General features: G+C 54.8%; 1 protein-coding gene and 1 pseudogene across 3 annotated transcripts in view; both read right to left on the minus strand.

Annotated features, from left to right (window-relative positions):
- Positions 1 to 2,035: 2,035 nt before the first annotated feature.
- LOC122429293 lies at positions 2,036 to 2,551 on the minus strand (annotated as a pseudogene).
- A 7,203-nt stretch (positions 2,552 to 9,754) lies between these two features.
- MDGA1 (MAM domain containing glycosylphosphatidylinositol anchor 1) overlaps positions 9,755 to 18,139 on the minus strand; it is a 58,702-nt gene continuing 50,317 nt past the window's right edge. For 2 of the 3 annotated variants that reach the window (XM_043450334.1, XM_043450335.1), the window contains 5 exons: positions 17,533 to 17,685; positions 16,270 to 16,404; positions 11,252 to 11,382; positions 10,975 to 11,083; positions 9,755 to 10,100 (listed from right to left, as the gene is read on the minus strand). In XM_043450334.1, coding sequence (XP_043306269.1) covers positions 10,009 to 10,100; positions 10,975 to 11,083; positions 11,252 to 11,382; positions 16,270 to 16,404; positions 17,533 to 17,685 — 620 coding nt within the window. In that variant the 3' untranslated portion in view covers positions 9,755 to 10,008. Of the gene's footprint in view, positions 10,101 to 10,974; positions 11,084 to 11,251; positions 11,383 to 14,394; positions 14,516 to 16,269; positions 16,405 to 17,532; positions 17,686 to 18,139 lie in introns of those variants that run through there. The other variant, XR_006266126.1, reaches the window with a different exon arrangement.

The raw sequence follows: 18,139 nt of genomic DNA on the forward strand, positions 1-18,139 counted from the left end.
TCTTTTCTGGTCTGCCTTTCTCTCTAAACAATGTATTATAGACATCTCTAAATGGCAGCAGCAACTCCCGCTGCGGGGACATTTGGCACTTTCAGCCTCTCTGACGCATGGTTTACTCTACTTCTCACCGCCTCGCAGTAGAGAGTGAATTTGTGGGTGTCCTGCGGCGGGTGGGGGGGTGAGGTGCTGAGAGTGGGTCTCTACTTAGCAAAGCGTGTGTAGACAGAACAGGGCCCTACAAACTGCTGAATCCATTCGGCTGAACTTTGACTGGCCTCATGAGGCCTGAGAGAAACGGGAAACTCAAAACATCATTAAAGAAGGACTTCCCTGGCAGTCTATTGTTCAAGACTCCTCACTTCCACTGCAGGGAGAGTGGGTTCCATCCCTGGTTGGGGAACTAGGATCCCATATGCCATGCAGTGTAGCCAAAAGCAAATTTTTCTTTTTAAGACCAAAACTACTAGAGAGACAGGGTAATGGATCCAGTTGTAGGATTTTTCACTGGGGGAGGGGGCTCCTGCCAAACTGAGCTCAGAGCAGGGACCCCTTCTGGGTCTGATGAAGCTACATGCCCAGGGAAGATGCATTTGTGAGCAGGCAGTTCAAGAAGCAGTCTGGAGGCATGCCTCCAACTGGGGTTGGGTTGAATTCAAGGAGAAGGGTTTCGACTTTTTTCTTGGATTTATTTATACCCAACCTCTTTCTAAAAAGGTGTTATAGTAGCTTTCCACAAAGGACATATGCAAAAAGGTCAGGCAGCTAGAAATAGAAAATCAGGCCCAGGGACAATTTCCATCTGAAGTGGAGGGCCACACAGGAAAAGGGCCCTGCTTCTCCTAGCTCCTGGGGATGAGCTGAGAGTAAGCAGAGTGATCCCAAAGGGGAGGAAGAGATGGAGAGGATCTGGCTGACATGAACAGACACTGCACCCAAAGTAAAAAGTCTAGATTCATCTCCAGGTTCTTCCCCATTGTAACTATATGAATTTGGGTAACCATAGCACCTTGATGAACCTCAGTTTTGTCATCTGTAAACAGGAAAATAAACAGGGAAATAAAAATATCTGAGGGACTTCCCTGGTAGTCCAGTGACAAAGACTCCACGCTTCCAATTGCAGGGGGTTTGGGTTCGATCCCTAGTCAGGAAACTAAGATCCCTCATGCTATAGCTAAGACCTGGTGGGTGCAGCCAAGTAAATAAATACTTAAGAAGAGAAATATCTGAGCCACTGGAAGTGCGTAACCTAAGCCTCCGTTCCTGGGTTATCTGTTGTTATCTCAGTTACCTGACCCACTTGTACAACCGGCATTGAGATCTGCACTTGGATGGCATCAACTTCATGGTGCACACACTTCACAACTGTGCCCCTGGGAACAGGCTGTCCTTAGAGGAGAAGTGAAAGAGGGAAGAATCACGAAATATGTTCGTGGTGCCTGCCAGCTCCCTGCCCTCTGAAGTGGGTCCACCACAGCCCCCAAGCGGCCACGTTTTTTAATAGTCATGGCCCCTTCCTCCAATCCAGCTGATTAGACCAGGGGTGCACTTCACCCAAGGGCAACCAAGCAGGAGGTTGTCCAGTGAGGTAAGTACAACTGGGCACAAAACAAGGAGCCAGTCCAGTGGGCTCTTTCTCTAGAGAAGCTGAGTCCGTGAAGGCTGGGAGCTGTCCCTGGAAGGTGGTGAAGGAGACTTAGAGCTGGAGAGGTCGCCATACCTGCAAAGCAGAAGTCATGAAGGAGTCGACACTATGAGTCAGGACAGAGCCGTGTGGGTAAAAAGATGCAGATGCTGGGAAGTGGCAGAGTCACGCCAGGGTGATTTTCGATTTCTGTTCGAACAAACCACCCCAACCTCAGTCTTTTTTTTTTTTTTTTTTACTTTATAAATAATATCTGTCAATTTATTTAAAAAATGGAGCATACTGAACAACAAACTATCTTACATCTTTAAGGAAGAAAAAACACTAAATTTGAAAAGACATCCCCCACTGAATTTGGACACAACATCTCTACTCAATTAAGAGAAACATTTGTACTGCCCAGGTCTTTATTTTTACACCCTTCAGGCCATGAATTCATAGGGAATGGGTTCCAACAGTTCAGGTTCCTTTCCATTGGTCCTCACAAAGTGTGCTTCTCTGGGTGGAGCAGGCTGGCGCTTCAGCTGAACCCAAGTCCCTTTCTCTTTGGCTTCCTTCTTTTTCTGATCATTTTCTTTCACACGTTTTAGGAAGCTATCTCAGCTCTTAGAGTGCTTAATATGCTCGATACGCACATTAATTCTCTTGGCAAGAATCTTGCCCTTGTTTGTTTACAATGATGCCAACAGCATGCTGGGTAACATTGTAGACTCTCCCAGTTTTGCCATGGTAACATTTGTGGGGCATTCCTTTTTGAACAGTACCCATTCCCTTGATATCTACAATATCACCCTTCTTGTAGATTAGCATGTATGTGGCCAAAGGAACAACTCCATGTTTTCTAAAAGGCCTAGAGAACATGTAGCCGGTGCCCCTCCTCTTTCCCTTTGTGTTGGTCTTTTTGGCGAATTACTGGAAGATGGCGGTTCCAGACGAAAAGCAACCTCAGAGTCTTAAAACAACAGTTATTTTATTTTATTCTACCCCATGACTCCGTGGGTCAGGAATCTGGGCAAGCTGGGGCTGGGCCACATTCTGCTGATCCCTGTGGCATCGACAGAGGTATTCAGTTTGTGGACGGGCTGGTCTGGAAGGTCCAAGGTAGCTTCACTCTCATGCCGAGTGCTCTGCAGGAGATGGCTGGATGTCTCGACTGGTCTGAGATGGTTGACTGCTGCTCCTCACTCAGTCCCTCCGGAGTGTCAGTCTCCCGGGAGTTGGTTCAGGGCTCCCAAAGAGAACATTCCAGAAGTCCTGAGCTGATGCTGCCAGGAGAGTGGCACATTCTATGGGCAACGCAAGGCACTAACGCCAACCCACATTTGAGGGGAAGGGAGCTGGGGTCCCCTTCCCAGTAGGTAGGACAACAAAGTATTTGCAGCCATTCCCTAGTGGCTCTGATGACAAAGAATCTGCCTGCAATGCAGGAGATCCAGGTTTGATCCCTGGGTTGGGAAGATCCCCTGGAGAAGGGAATGGCAACCCACTCCAGTACTCTTGCCTGGAGGATCTCATGGACAGAGGAGCTTGGTGGGCTACAGTCCATGGGGTCAGAAAGGGTCGGGCACGACTGAGTGCCTAGCACTGTTGCTTTCAATTCCACTTACCATGCCAGGTGAGGAGCATATAATCTCCCAAAACTACCGTGAATTCAGAATACCCATCTGGTTGAAGAAATCCACCCCTCTAACAGCTCTTGTGTTCAGCTTTCTGAGCGCGTCTGTCCCCTTCACTGCACAGAGCCTCACAGTAATGCTCCTGAACGTGAACGGGCTTCAGGGAGTCTCTCTTCTTTGTACCCAATGAGCCAACCCCAAGCAGTGCTGGCCTCCAAGCTCTGGAAGAGAAATCCCAGGCGTGGCAGCAAGAAGTTACCCAAGGTGTGAGCTGATAAGGCTGGGACATGGAGCCACCATCTTGTCACTTTTCGGAGCCTGTTTCCCCATCTGAAACATGGAAATGAATCTCTCTGCTCCATCTGCCTGTTACTACCAAGTAACATGATCACCTCTCTTCTTGTCATTGGCCTGATCTCCTAGTATGTCATCTCATGACACATGTGCCCTTGATTTGGGGTCGCTTCACAAACCTTCACAGGAGAGTGAATTTTCCTCGTCCCTGCCTGCCCCCATGATCTTGGCAAGCCTGTTTCTCTCAAGGAAAGCATAGAATTTTTAGGATTCTGAGAGGTCTGGAAAAAAGGAAGTGAAGTGAAAGTCCCTCAGTCGTGTCTGACTCTTGGCGACTCCAGGTACTATACCATCCTTGGAATTCTCCAGGCCAGAATACTGGAGTGGGTAGCCTTTCCCTTCTCCAGGGGATCTTCCCAACCCAGGAATCGAACCCAGGTCTCCCACATTGCAGGCAGATTTTTTACCAGCTGAGCCACAAGGGAAGCCTGAAAAAAAGGAAAGGTTGGCACAAAATTATTTGAGGGACGAGGCAGTTAACTGGCGGTGAATAAGGGAGGCAGTCCCAGTTAGAGTGCAGAGTGGGGCTTTGGGGCAGGACAGGAACACAGAGACTGGGGGTGGGGGAGAAGGAGCCTATAGGAGGGGTCGGGGGGTTGGGTGCCAGGCAGAGAAAGGGCGGCTGGTACAGTTGGTACAGGCAGTGGGGCAACTTTATTTCTCTTTGGCTTCCTTCCCCTTCCTTGACCCTTCTAAGTTTGGTTTTTTTTGGCTGTGCTGGGTCTTTGTTGCTGAGCGCAGGCTTTCTCCAGTTGCAGCGAGCGGAGGCCACCCTTCCTCGCGATGCTCGGGCTTCTCACTGTGGTGTCTCCTCCTGTTACAGGGCACACAGGCTCCAGGAGTTGTGGCTCGCAGGCTCAGCTGCCCTGCGGCATGTGGGATCTTAGTTCCCAGACCAGGGATCAAATCTGTGTCCCCTGAACTGGCAGGAGGACTCTCAACCACTGGACCACAAAGCAAGTTCTGAGTCTAAGTTTTCTCACCCCTCCTGGCCTGCGCATATTCTGTTTCCTTTGCTTGGAAGATTCTCTCTGTCCCCAAACGCAAACTTCTATTCTTCTTTAGGTGTCTTCTAAGTGTCTCTTCTGCAGAGAAGTCTTCTCTGAAGCCCCAACCCAAATAACACCCCCCTCTTACCTTTTATCCACAGCATCAGTTTCCGTCACAGCACTAATTGTGTTCACAAGGATACATTTTCCAGTGTATTTAATTATGAGCCTAGTGTCCATCTCCCCCACTGAACAGAAGCGCCCACAAAAGCAGCATTTAGCTAGCATTTGTGGAAGGAACTAATGAACAAGGGCACCCGAGTTAATTGGACTAGAGACCAAGGAGCAGGCCCCCACTGTCCAGACCACAGAACAGGATCCATGAAATCAGGTGCCAAAGGGAAGAAGGGGCCTGAGCGGGACCCCAGGCCTCCCACCCACACCCGCTCCAGGCCTGGCTCACCTGCCACCAACACACACAGCCTGACCCCAGATGCTAGAACACTGCAGCTTTATTAATTGAAACAACCGCGTCCGCAACTAGAGGTTACATTTGGGGGGGTGGGGGGGGTGGGGAATGGGGTGAACAGGGAACAAAATGGGGGCAGAGGCTGGGGTGGAGACAGAGAGCAAGGCAGAGGGGTGAGGACGGGGTCGTGTGACTGAAACAACCCCGGTCCGTTCCACCCGTGAATGAGGGTCTCCAGTTGTGCTTTTACCGTGGTGGTGGGGTGGGCCCGGGCAGAGAGGGGCTGGCTTTCTCCTGAGTCTCTGAGGCCTCAGGGCTGGGGCAGTCCCCTCCTTCCCTGCGCTTTCTCCTGGGTTGGGGATAAAGGCCTCGGTGAGCTGCCTGCCCTGGGAGAGGAAGGATGCTCAGAGGCCACCAGGGCAGAAGGGCCAGCAGAGTAGGACTGAGATGATGATTACGTGGGTGGCTGGGGCGGGGGGGGGGGGTGGGGTGCGCGTGCCAGGAGGCAGGGCATTCCCAGGGGGGCCCCTTGGAAATGAAGGCAGGAGACAGGAGGAGAGGGGGTCGGGTGGGGGGGCAAGGGCCATCTTTCTGGACCTCAGCTTTCTCACGTGTTCAGTGGGGGCACTGGATTAAGTGGCTCCTAAGGTCCCTTCCAGCTCTAAGGGTCAAGGGATCCCCAGGATAAGTGGGATCCTTCTGCCCCAACATACACCCTCACACATACACACACTCTTGCACACCCTGTCTCTCACACGCACACACACATCCTCTTGTGGGGGTACACACAGAGCAGCCCCGAGCCTGCCTTGGGAATTGACGGGGGCTTCCCTGCACCCAGAAACTCGGCAAGTGGCGACTCTCCAGGGCAGGTACAGCCATCCCGTTCCTGAAGACAGGCCCTGGAAATAGCCGCTCTCCCCTTTGAGCTGTCCAGAGAAGAAAACACAAGGGTTATCCCTGCTCGCCCAGGCTCCCCTGATCCTTAGGGCGAAAGTCAACAGGACGAGGATGCCAGGACCCACTGACCTGCATTCCCAGCCCAGGTTCATGTGAAGACAGAGGGGAAGGGAGACAGAGCCCCTTTCATGGGGGAGCCCTGGGGGGGGGGGGCTGGGGGCGGGCAGCAGCTGTAGCCAGTGTGGGCTGGGGGTGGTGGCAGCCTCCGTGTGGCACCCAGGCCTGACCTGGGGCGGGAGAGGCTGTGGCCTGGGACGTGAGGCCAGAATGAGGGCAGGGAGGCAGTCCCGCTCCCAGGGCAGGGCCCGGGAACAGCCGTAACATCCGCAGCAGCCCCTGGAGACAGGGCTGTCTGACCAAGCTCCTCCTGGCTGCCTGGCCGGGCAGTGGCCACAGGTGTGACACCCCAGGGCTGCGGAGCCTGGCTTCCAAGGCTGGCTCCACCTCAGCCGGCTGTGTGAGCTGGGCCAAGACCCCCCCCGCTTCCCTGCTTCACTCTCATTCACCCCGTGAGGAGTCTGGACCCCAGTGGCCCTTCCCAGCACTGACGCCTGAGCCGGGGGCTTTCACTGAGCACAGGGAAAGGGAATGAGAAAGAGGAGTCCCAGAGAGGGCAGAGGCGGAAGGCGTGTCCCAGGAGAAGGGGGCTCGGTCAGCAGGCTTAGCTCTGAGCCCCGGGAGGCCGTCTGTCGTCCCAGGGGCAGAACAGCCAAGCTGAGACTCCCTCTCTCCCACCGAGGCCGCACCTGGCCCCAGGAGTCCCTCTGTCCCCCAGACACCAACCTGGAGGGGACAGGGCTGAAGGACCCCAACACCCTGAGGATGGACCCTGGACTCCCCATTTTAAGGCCACAAAACGCCTCAGCCACCCTGACCCAGAGGGCGAGACTGCCACTGGGGAGATGCACTGGATCCAGCCAGTCTGGTCTCCCCCCAGGCTGGGGGTCCTCGTGGGCCACCTACCAACACACGGATGCTGACACTCACTGGCACACGACGACACACGGGACAGAGGTGACACTGACGCAGAGGTGCTGACTCACAGTTCCCCAGGGACACACGCTGACACTCACTCCTTGCAGACCCCTCATACACACGCACACGCACACACACCCATGCACAGAGGCCAGCACTCTCCTAGGCGCACACATCACACACTGCTCACGTCAGCACACACGAACACCCGCATCCCCTACAGATCTGCTAGGAGACGCAGACACACGCAGCGACCAAGGACCTCAGCGGCCCCATCGGGCGCTCTTTGAGCCCCGGTCAGACCAGCCTCCAATCAGGGCTCCCACGGGCCACCTCCACCTCCCTCTGGCGGTTCCCCGTTTCTGCCCCACCCTGCACTCTGTCCGTGTGACCCAACTGTCCCCTCTCTCCAAACAGGCCGGAACTCGGGGGCCATGAGTGGGAGGTTCAGCTCAGCTGACATATGCCAAGTCCCTTTTCCGTATTCAGCTCTACAGATGTGGAGGTGAGCGAGGGAGACTGGCTCCCCATCACGGAGCAGTCAGAGCCGGGAACAGATGTATTCAAAGGCCATCCGAGGGCAGTAGACACAGGGCACCACGGAACCCCAGGGAGGAGGTGCTCTGAATGTGCAGCACCCACCCAGCCAGGGCACGGAGGAGGCACCTGGCAGGTGACAGGTCAGTGGTTCCCACTCTCAGGTTCTCCTGAGGAGCTTTTAAACATTCCTGATGCCAGGCTGCACTCCAGTCCAGTTAAACTGGCATCTCTGGAGGGGGCCCTGAGCGTTGGCAATTCCTAAAAGACCCTCTGATGACTCTCTTCTGCAGCCAGGCCTGGAACCACTGATTTCTATAATCCATCCCGCTGGGCAAAGCCGACGGAGAGATTTCTGTAACAGGCCCACTTGTGCTGGTTATGAGGTGGGGATGGGTCGGGGGAGGGTTGGAAGGCTCAGAGGAGCTCACAGTCTAGTTGGGGCAGCAGACCCTCCACAGATGGGACAATTAAGGAACAACACCCACAGACGCGATGAAAGCAAGCTCTGGGAACCGGAGACACTCATCTAGGACAGGCCTTGGCGGGGCCGGGAAGGCGGCCGTGCTGGTCGGCTATCAGGAGGCCCCGCTCCAGCCCTGGCCTGGCCACCCACCTGCTGTTGGTGATGATGATAACTCAGGCCTGGCAAAGCAGAGATGGGCACGTTTGCTTTGGTTTCCTGCCTGCCTCCTGGCATCACAGCGCCTGCCTCTCGTCTGCAGCTGTTCCCAACAAAAGCTCCAGGAGGAGCCCTGTGACACCTCCACCAAAGCGGCCTTCATTTCCATAGGGTCATCTGTAAGCTTCGTCTCCCATCGGGGATAAAAGGTAGAACTTCAGGTGGCGGCAGGGCGCTCTAGACTACGCAATAGGGCTGAAGTGGCATTCTTGGCCAATGCTCCACATCATTCATTCATAAAGACGAATGTGCTGACATCTGCAGGCACTCACAGAGGGGGGTGAGACCCAGCCTCACGTACAGATAATTGCACACATAGATGTATATTTGCACACACTCCTGCCAGAGATGTACCCACCACAATGGTACACAGACAACAGATGCCCACACGTGCTCACAGTACACACACACACACACACACACACACACAGCCACATGCACACATGCATAACAATCCACCCTGGAAAGGGCTGAGCCTCTTCTGTCCCATGGACAGCTGGGAGGGGGGCTCAGGGGTGACGGTGAGGGGGAGGTCTAGGTCCCCTCATGCCCATCTCAGTCCTCCAACTCAAGACCAAGGGCATGGAGCCTCTTTTCAGCTGGGGGGCATGAGCGTCAGCTCCCAGGGAATATGGTGACCAGCAACTGTCCCCTCAGGCCATCGACAAACCCCTCTCCTTCACTGACCCTGGGTGGAGAAGGAAGAGACAAGCAGACCCTGCTTTGTGGTGGAGGAGAACAGGGCAGCCCCCCCACACCCCGCCCAGAGCACCCCTTCATGGCAGAGATATAAGAAACAGAAGATTCACTCTACCCCTAAAATCAGCGCCCGACATGCGGGCATGAAATCATAAAGGCAGGACTTCTCCTCTGCTCCTCTCAAAGTCAAACCTCACCCCAGAAAATGGCTTGGCCACCACCCCTCCCTTGGCTCCTGGGGAAGCAGCGGGGACAGGGGTCGGGGGCTGAACTTAGGCCCGTGACCAGGGTGGGGGCTGTGCTCTCAGGAAGCCAGCTGCTTGTGGGGGGTGCAGTGGGAGGGGATGGTGGGGAGGGGTCGGTCTTCAGACTGCCCAGGCCCAAGACCCTGCACTGGCTCCCTTTAAAGGGGGCACAGTGGTGGTGGCGGGGGAGGGGGGCACAGATAGGACACCCCAGGAGTGAGTGGGGCGCTGGGGGTGACCTGGGCTCTCCGGCGTCTGGCCTTCACTCTGGGAACCGAGTTCCGTGCAGCTAGTGCCTTCCACACAGCTCACAGAGTTCCTCGTGGCCCCTCGATCCCAGGCTCCTCCGTCCCAAGGAGTCCCAGAGTCCCGCCCAGGGCAGAGCTCCTATGCCCGCTTCCCTTCTGGCTCCTGCTGGGGAAGGAAGCCACTGGGCTGAGCTGAGCCTTGAGTCGGGGCCAGGGGAAGGGCAGAAACACACCGAGGCTGCAGCCCCGACAAGGACCACATGGCGCCAAGGTCCCTGGGGTGGCGGATGCCATTCAGGCGAGTCCCCTGTCTCTGCAGTAAAGAAGGTGCTGGCAGGTTGGATAGAAACTTGTGCTTTAATAGATCTGTGTGTGTGTGAGTGTGGGTGTGTGTGTGTGTCGAACAACTGTCTCCGGGGTCTCAGTGCTGGGCCTTTGTCCTTGTTCTCTGCTCCTCGCGGCCGGCGCCGGCCCCCTCCCTGGCGGGCGGCCCTGCCCCTGGGCACCCCGGCTGGCGTGGGGTCAGTCTTTGGTACGATGCGGACACTTTGGTGTGCCGGGGGGGCGGGGTGGGGGCGCCACGCAGCTCTCATCATCTCTGCAACGCCAGGAGGAAGGCGGCCACAGGCCCCCAGAGCTGCGGGAGGGGCTGGCGGGGGGCTGCACTGCCCGGCATCACCACCACTGTGACGGGAGAGAGAAGGGACACAGGCCGGGGCTCCGGTCAGCTCGGCACGGCCAGGGAGGGGCGGACGGGCAGGCGGGCCACGCGAGGGTCGTTCCTCTGCCCCCACTCTGCACACAGACACACTCGCAAGACGTGAGGTGGGGGTTAACTCTGCCTGCGGGGTCCAAATCCTGGCCTGTGGCTCACTAAGGAAGACACAGAGCAACTCATTCGACCTCAGGGACCTCAGCTTCCTCATCTATAAAATGAGTCTAACAGGGAACTTTCCTGGTCACCCAGCGGGTCAGACTCCACACTTCCACTGCAGGAGGCAGGGCTTCGATCCCTGGTTGGGAAACTAGGGATCCCACATGCCTTGTGGTGTGGCCAAAAAAGAAAGAGAAAAGAAAATGGGGAATGATAAAAATAAATAAAGTAAAAATAAAATAAAAATAAAGTGAGTGGAAGAAGAGCCACTCCGGAGGACTGTGGTGAGGAATGAATGAGACTATACATATACATGTGTCTGTACCTTGCCTGGTATGTGGTAATTACTTGGTAACCTCCAGCTGATATTATCGCAAACACCTGGCCCCCAATGTGGGAAGGGGTACAGGTTTCACACTTGGACACACACACATACACAGATGTTCCCAGACACAGACACTGCTACTGTAAACTTAGCTCACCGGAGGGTCTGGTCGTCTCATTGTCCATGCAGCCCACAGCCTGAGCCAGGGTGGGGCCCGAGGTGAGTACCCAACACACCGGCACCTTTTTCCACAGCTACCAACACATGCACCCCATCACCCCGCCACTCGGAACCCCAATTCTGACCCCAACAACACCTCCCCTGACACAGGCACACCCCACCCACTTTCTGCCCTGCACCTTTATTGGGATCCATCTGCTTCCTGGGACACTCCCCCTTCTTCAGGGTGACGTCATCTATGGCGATATCCCCCAGGTAGCCCGAGCCTCGGACACCCTCAAAAATAATCTGGGGTGGGATCAGAGAGCAGGGAGCGTGCTGAGGGAGGTTCTGCTCCCAGCCTTTACCCTCCGTCTCCCAGGAAGGTCCCCCCATCCCTGCATGCTTTCCTCCTCAGCTCCCGGGAGCAGCCCCAGGCCGGGAGCGCTCTAAGGAGAGGCGGGCCGGGGGACTCACCTGGAAGGGCCCACTCGGGTTGATGGGCACATGTGCCTGCTGCCACACGTTGCCCTTATTGCCGCTGAGGGACCAAGCGTGCGTGTCCAGGGCCCCTTTGTTCCGGGACCGCACCAGGAGGTTGAGGGAGCCTGTGTGAGGAGAGGCGGCAGTGAGGGGCCACTCACCTTTCCCCATTCACCACCCTCGACTCCCTACCAGGGCGCGAAGCACTGCCCCCACCAGATGGGACCTTCTCCCCACGGCAGACTGGTCAGCATCCTGTTAACCCAGAGGGGACCTCAGAGTGGGAAAGAGAGAAGACAGCAGCAGGGCTTCCATTCATCAGGACAATTTGCAAAGTTTCTTTCATGTCTTCCCTTCCTTCCTAATCAGTAATTCCCCCCACCCTGGAACACACCCCCACCCTTCCTCTTCTAGGCAGGAGAGTTGTCCTAGGATACTGGGGCCCAAGTCTGAACACAAAGCAAGATTCCCAAAGCACATAGTGCACACACTTGGTGATACACGATGCTACTGCAACGATTTCTGGAAATAAGTGTGTGCTAAGTTGCTTCCCTTGTGTCTTGACTCTTTGCAACCCCAAGGACTCCTCTGTCCATATAATGGCAGACACCAGTCATTATGCTGTGCTGAGTCGCTTCAGTCATGTCTGACTCTTTGCAACTCCATGGACTGTAGCCTGGCAGGCTCCTCTGTCTGTGGGGATTCTCCAGGAAAGAATACTGGAGTGGGTTGCCATTACCTTCTCCAGGGGATCTTCCCAACCCAGGGATTGAACCCACATCTCTTTACCAGGTGGGTTCTTTACCACTAGCACCACCAGGGAAGTCCCCTGAAGGTACAGGAACCAAGTTTAAAAATTTAATACTTGGAGGGTGGCGGGTAGGTGAAATGGATGAAGAAACTAAAAAGGGTTGAACTTCCAATTATAAAATAAGTCCTGGGGATGTAATGTAATGCTGACTACAGTTACTAATACTGTATTGCATATTTGAAAGTTTCCAAGAGAGTAGATCTTAAAAGTTCTCATCGTAAGGAAAAAAAAATTCTGGTGATGGATATTAACTAGACTTATTGTAGCAATTATTTTGCAATATACACAAATGTCAAATCATTATGTTGTACATCTGGAACTAATATAATGTCAATTATACCTCAATAAAAATCTAATACTTATGTTTTAAGAGGTGAATAAAGTGAGTCCTTCAAACCCACAACTTCTCTAATATTGATGCTTAGGACAAAGCTGAGAAAAAAGAAGGTGACTTAAAGAAAGATATTAGTGTATGTGCTACATAGCTGTGGTAAAATGTGAAAATTTGAAGGTATTAACCTAGGTGGTGCTAAGCCCCTCTGCCCACAGACCCAGGGGCCTAGAATTGCGGAGGTGCTGACAGGCGATGGAAAAGGAGAAGTAGATGCAGCCTTGAGGAGGAGCACCTAGGCAAGGGCATCCCTCTTCACTGGCATTGCCAGCCTATCTCAAAGCCCCTGTGACATGAAGACCTGGCTCAGAGGGAAGGGGAATCAATCTTAGGTGGCACCTGGTGCCTGGCATTTTCATGGCACTGCCCACAGACAATGCCACACCATCTGTGACACCAGATAGACAGACCCCCCGGTGGGGGAGGGCCACCAAATGTTACCTGCCCGAGAGCAAAGGAGTTGGCTTGGGCCAAGGAGAGCCAGCAAGACACAAGGTCTGGGGACAGCTGGTGCCTGGAGCTGCCAGGTGGGGTGGGAGGGGCAGGGAGAGGAGGGATCAGGACAGCAGGAAATGCCCACCCCTCCCCAGCAGCAGGCCCGGGCCTGGGGGAGGAACACACCAAAGATCCGAGGCCGGTGGGGACCCCTGCCAGCAGACGGGGCCCTCAGAGGGCTGCAGCCAGCACCCAGAGGGCCAGGAGGTGCCACACTGACATAGGCAGGACCCAGGCCCCAGTGCCTTTCGGGCTTCTCACCAGCACCCAAAGGGACCTCCCTCTCTTCCCCCTTCTTGGAGATTTTTCCCGTATCCCAATCCCCAAATCCCCAGGGTCTAGCCTCAATCTTCAAACCTTTCCTTCCTCCTCCACCACCCTGTCCCAAGGACTCAAATGGGAGAACCCCACCTTTTCACTGTTCAAACCAAAACTGAAGCTCTGCCCCTTTTCCTGGTCATTTCACCAGCTCCAAGATCTCCCCTCTTCCTGACAGCCTTTCACAGGGTCAGCCAGAGCCCTGCTCACTATGTTCTTCTTTGTCACCTCCGGAGCTGAACTGAGCTACAAGCTGCAGCCTGGACATAGTCCAGCTTTGCAGACCCTGGGTTTTGCCTGAGCTGCTCCCACTGCTTGAGATGCCCTCACCTACTATGTTCCCCTGACCAGGTCCTTTTTGTGCTTCAGGGTCTCTCTGAAACATCACCTCCTCCAGGAAGTCTTCCCAGGCGGGAGGTGGGAGCCCTCTGTGCTTCCTGTGAACTCTGAGACCTTCAACTGCAGCTCCCCTTGCCCAGAGCACTCCCCGCTCTGCGGAGTGGTAGTTACTGGGATTCTCACCTTCTCTCATTTGACTCCAGAGGGAAAGCCCCCATCAAACTACTATCTGCTTTCAATATCTGAATGCTCAGTGAACACCTCTCTATGTCATCAGGACTGAAAAGGGACTTTCATAGCATCCCAGAGTTAGAAGTTACCTCAGGGGTCATCAAGTCCAGCCTCCACTACCTCCCTTTCATTCATTCATTCACCTAATTGAGCAGGCTCTGTTCTAGACACCAGGGACACATCCATGAATAAGACAAGGAACGCTGCCTCCTGGAGCTTACGCTCTTTGGGTGGTAAGCACAATAAAGAACATAATGCAGGAAAGGGATGGAGAAGTGTCTTCTGTGGGGCTGTCAGGGACCTCTCCATGGAGACCAGAATGAGGCGGGAGAACATTCCAGGTCAGGGGGAACATCACAAGTAAAGCCCTGTAAGGCACGAAGAAACCTGCCTCAAATGTATAAAGAAAAGCAAGATCAGTGTGCTTGAGCTGAGCGGAGTCACGGGAGACCAGCAGAAAATGAGATCAGAGAAGCAGGCAGGGGTGGACCAGGTCTGGGAGGCCTGGAGAAGACAGTGAGAGAAGAGGGCTGAGCAGGGGAGTAACATTACCCGGCACAGGGGTCCCCTCCACAGCACCCCTGCTGTGTCCTCCTACTCAGGGACAGAACAGCCGACTCCTTTGCTGGGCAGATCCGGTGCTTATAGCATCTTCCAGAGGTGGAATTCAGGTCTGCCTCCCAGAAATTTTCAATGATTGGTGTTTGTCCCACCTACTGGGAGACACCTAGCAAGCTCTGGAACACAGACAGCTCCCTCAGGGCTTCCTCTGCTCCCAGGCACCCAGGCATCCCAGCTCTTAAAGCTTAATCTCCCAGGGCCTTACTGTATCCAACATGCTCTTCTTGCCAGCTGGGTCCCCCGTGCTCCTCCTGAGCTGAGCACAAAATGACCACCTGTTCTGGATTGCCTGGGAGGTGGGACTTCTAGTGCTAAAGGTGGGAAAGGCTGGGGCAAACCAGGATTGGTTTGAACTGGTTACTCTAGCTGGGCAGCATGGTCCCATTCATCCCCACCCCCACCTATCTCACAGGAAGCTTCTCACAAAATCCAGACCCAGTCACGAGTGAACTGGCTTGTGCAGACAGCCTGGAGGACTCCAGCGGATGCAGAAGGTCCCATCCCCACCTCATTCTAGTTCATCAGTTTAGCCTGACCCATTGGTCCAGCTGTGGACACTTCACAATGAGCCTTTAGGTCTACACTTGGTTAAAGTCACTTCCTCTGCTGTGTGGCCAAGAAGAACAGTGAAGATTTCTGTGACCTCTTAAGGCATGATCGTCAAGAGGTACAGTTTTGAGGGAAAAGCAAGGCACAGACACCGTATATAAAATGTGGGGAAACAGGATACACGTGTACTGGCTTCTATACACATAAAGCATTTCTGAAGTGTGCTGCGTCCCCCCCCCCCAATCTAGTACCTTGATTGCCTCTGGAGAGGCACTCTAGGTGGCAGGAGGACTGGGATAGAAGGGGGACTCTCATTATATACCTTTTGTACCTTCTGACTTGTGCAAAAGACATTACCTTTCCCGTAAATATGTAGACAAACAATATTAAAATTAAAATTGTCACTTCCTCAGCAGTCTTCCATAATCAGGTCCCCACAGTCAGTCAAGTCTCCCTGTTATTAGCTGTCTCGACCCCTGTCCTGCTGTTGCAGACACACATCATGGTGGTCGCTAAATTCTACCTGGCGCAGTTAGTTATTTAACATCTGTCTCTCCCACTTGACTGGAGGTGCCAAGAGGATAAGGAATCTGTCCATCCTGTTCTCTGAAGCACCTGAAGCCAGGCACAGAGCAGGACATCTGGAAGTGATGGCTGAGCTGACAAGTTCACTGACTAATGTGACGCCCTACCAGAGCCATCTCCTCCCAAAGGGCACACTCCTTGGGTTCACGGTTGTGTGTAGGAAGTAGGACTTCCTCTCGCTGCTCACAAAACAGCTCTTTTCCAACCCTGTGTTTAGGGCTTGGGAGAGTCAGCAGAATTGGGCTGTTGTGTGATTTTGGGCATATGCTTAACCTCTCTGGTTTATATGGTGATACCTCACTCACTTGGTGGCTGTGAGTGTTAATGAGACCACAGATAAAGAGCATCCAGAAAGTCACCTGGCAGGCATTCAATACATGCAGGCTCTTAGCTGACTTCCCCGTCCCCTCTAAGACTTCCACCTCATCCTGCTGAAGCCATTTTCTTTGCAGACTCAGGAAGCCTTGATCATCTCAAGACCTCAAACACGCTGGCTCTCTGGACCTCCCTCTTGCCCAGATTCTGCTCACGCTCTGTACAATCACACTCCCTGTGATCTGGCCGAGTGGGGAAGCCCAGGCCTCAGGCAGACCAGCCCCCAGTTTCCTGTGGCCGCCTGCCCCCTCCCAGCAGCAGCACTCATCGGGCAGGCTCCCTGGTCCTTCGACTCACCGATGTGCTTTCCGTACATGTGATAGAAGAAGGAGACACAGTAGAACTTGGCGCTGGCGTTGTACAGGGGACTCACCAACCTCGCACGGTCCCCCAGCTCCCGGGGCCTTGACGTCTCAATGAACATGTAGTAGCCTGCAGAGAAGGTGATGTGCCAACACTCTCCTCCTCAGCCTTCCCAGCCCTCTTTCCACCTGACTCCTTTTCTGCCCTTGTATCAGCTATCTGAATCCCAGGTGCCTCACACCACCCCAATCTGTCCTCCCTGCCTCACAGCACAGGAGTCTGGGCCAGCACTTGTGAGTTCTTAGCTCCGTGGCAGCTTCTCCTCTCCCTAATTCTCTAGCAGGTCAGGGCTGTGTCTCCCCTCAGACTGGGGCTCCCTGAGGCAGGGCTGTGTCTCTCCTCAGACTGGGGCTCCCTGAGGCAGGGCCGTGTCTCCCCTCAGACTGGGCCTCTCTGAGGCGGGGCCGTGTCTCCCCTCAGACTGGGGCTCCCTGAGGCGGGGCCGTGTCTCCCCTCAGACTGGGGCTCCCTGAGGCGGGGCCGTGTCTCCCCTCAGACTGGGGCTCCCTGAGGCGGGGCCGTGTCTCCCCTCAGACTGGGGCTCCCTGAGGCGGGGCCGTGGTTCCCCTCAGACTGGATCCCCTAGGGCGGCCGTGTCTCCACTCGACTGGGGCTTCCCTGAGGCCCGGGCGTTCTCCCCTCCAGCCTGGGGCTCCTGAGGCGGGGCCGGTTCTTCCCTCCAGACTGGGGCTCCCTAGCGCGGCGTGTCTCCTAGACTGGGGCCCGCTAGCGGGGACGTCTCCCCTCAGACTGGGGCTCCTGAGGACAGGGGTGTCTCCCCTCAGACTGGGGCTCCCTGAGGCAGGGCCGTGTCTCCCCTCAACTGGGGCTCCCTAGGCCGGCCGGTCTCCCCTCAGACTGGGGCTCCCTGAGGCAGGGCCGTGTCTCCCCTCAGACTGGGGCTCCCTGAGGACAGGGCCGTGTCTCCCCTCAGACTGGGGCTCCCTGAGGCAGGGCCGTGTCTCCCCTCAGACTGGGGCTCCCTCAGGGCAGAACTGTGTCTCCCCTCAGACTGGGGCTCCTTGAGGCAGGGGTATGTCTCCCCTCAGACTGGGGCTCCCTGAGGCAGGGCTGTGTCTCCCCTCAGAATGGGGCTCCCTGAGGGCAGAACTGTGTCTCCCCTCAGACTGGGGCTCCTCGGCGCTAGACCCCTCCCTGAAGCAGTTCTCCATTCCGAGCAGCAGGCCATCTCCTCACCCTCAGGGGTGCCACTTATGTCAGTGGGGGGACCAGTGTTGGGGGAGCGCTTGGGGTTCTGGGTGAGGGCATTCTGCCGGGTCCAGTCAAAATTGTCTGTCAGGTCCTGGGTGTAGCCACAGATCTTCTCATCCTCAAAGTGGCAGGTGTTGTCTGCAGTCAGGGCAGGGTTGGGGAGGGAGTAAGACAAAGAGGGTAAGCCTGCTTGGGTTCCCTCATGCAGTTTTAACTTCCTGGTCACCCCCAAGGCAGCTCCCAAACATCCAAGTAGTGGGCCCAGGATCCCAAGGCTCCAGAAACCAGGCAACAGGGCCCCTGACACATCTGTTCCCGGAACAGGACTTCTTAACCTTTTTGGTGCCACAAACCCTCTGACGTCTAATGAAGTTAAGGACCCCGTCGCAGATTATTTAGGTGCATAAAATGAAAAGCATAGGGTTACAAAGGAAATCATATTATGCTGAAATACAGTCATCAAAAAACAAATACGTGATATAATAATAATTGGGCTTCTCTATTATCTAACTAAATCACAAGATCTAGTGTTAGGTCTAAGTACTGAAGTTTTGAAATACTAATGAATGGAAATGATGTTTACAGATAGCTG

The sequence above is a fragment of the Cervus canadensis genome, chromosome 28 (assembly GCF_019320065.1).
Source record: "Cervus canadensis isolate Bull #8, Minnesota chromosome 28, ASM1932006v1, whole genome shotgun sequence".
NCBI classification, from domain to species: domain Eukaryota; kingdom Metazoa; phylum Chordata; class Mammalia; order Artiodactyla; family Cervidae; genus Cervus; species Cervus canadensis.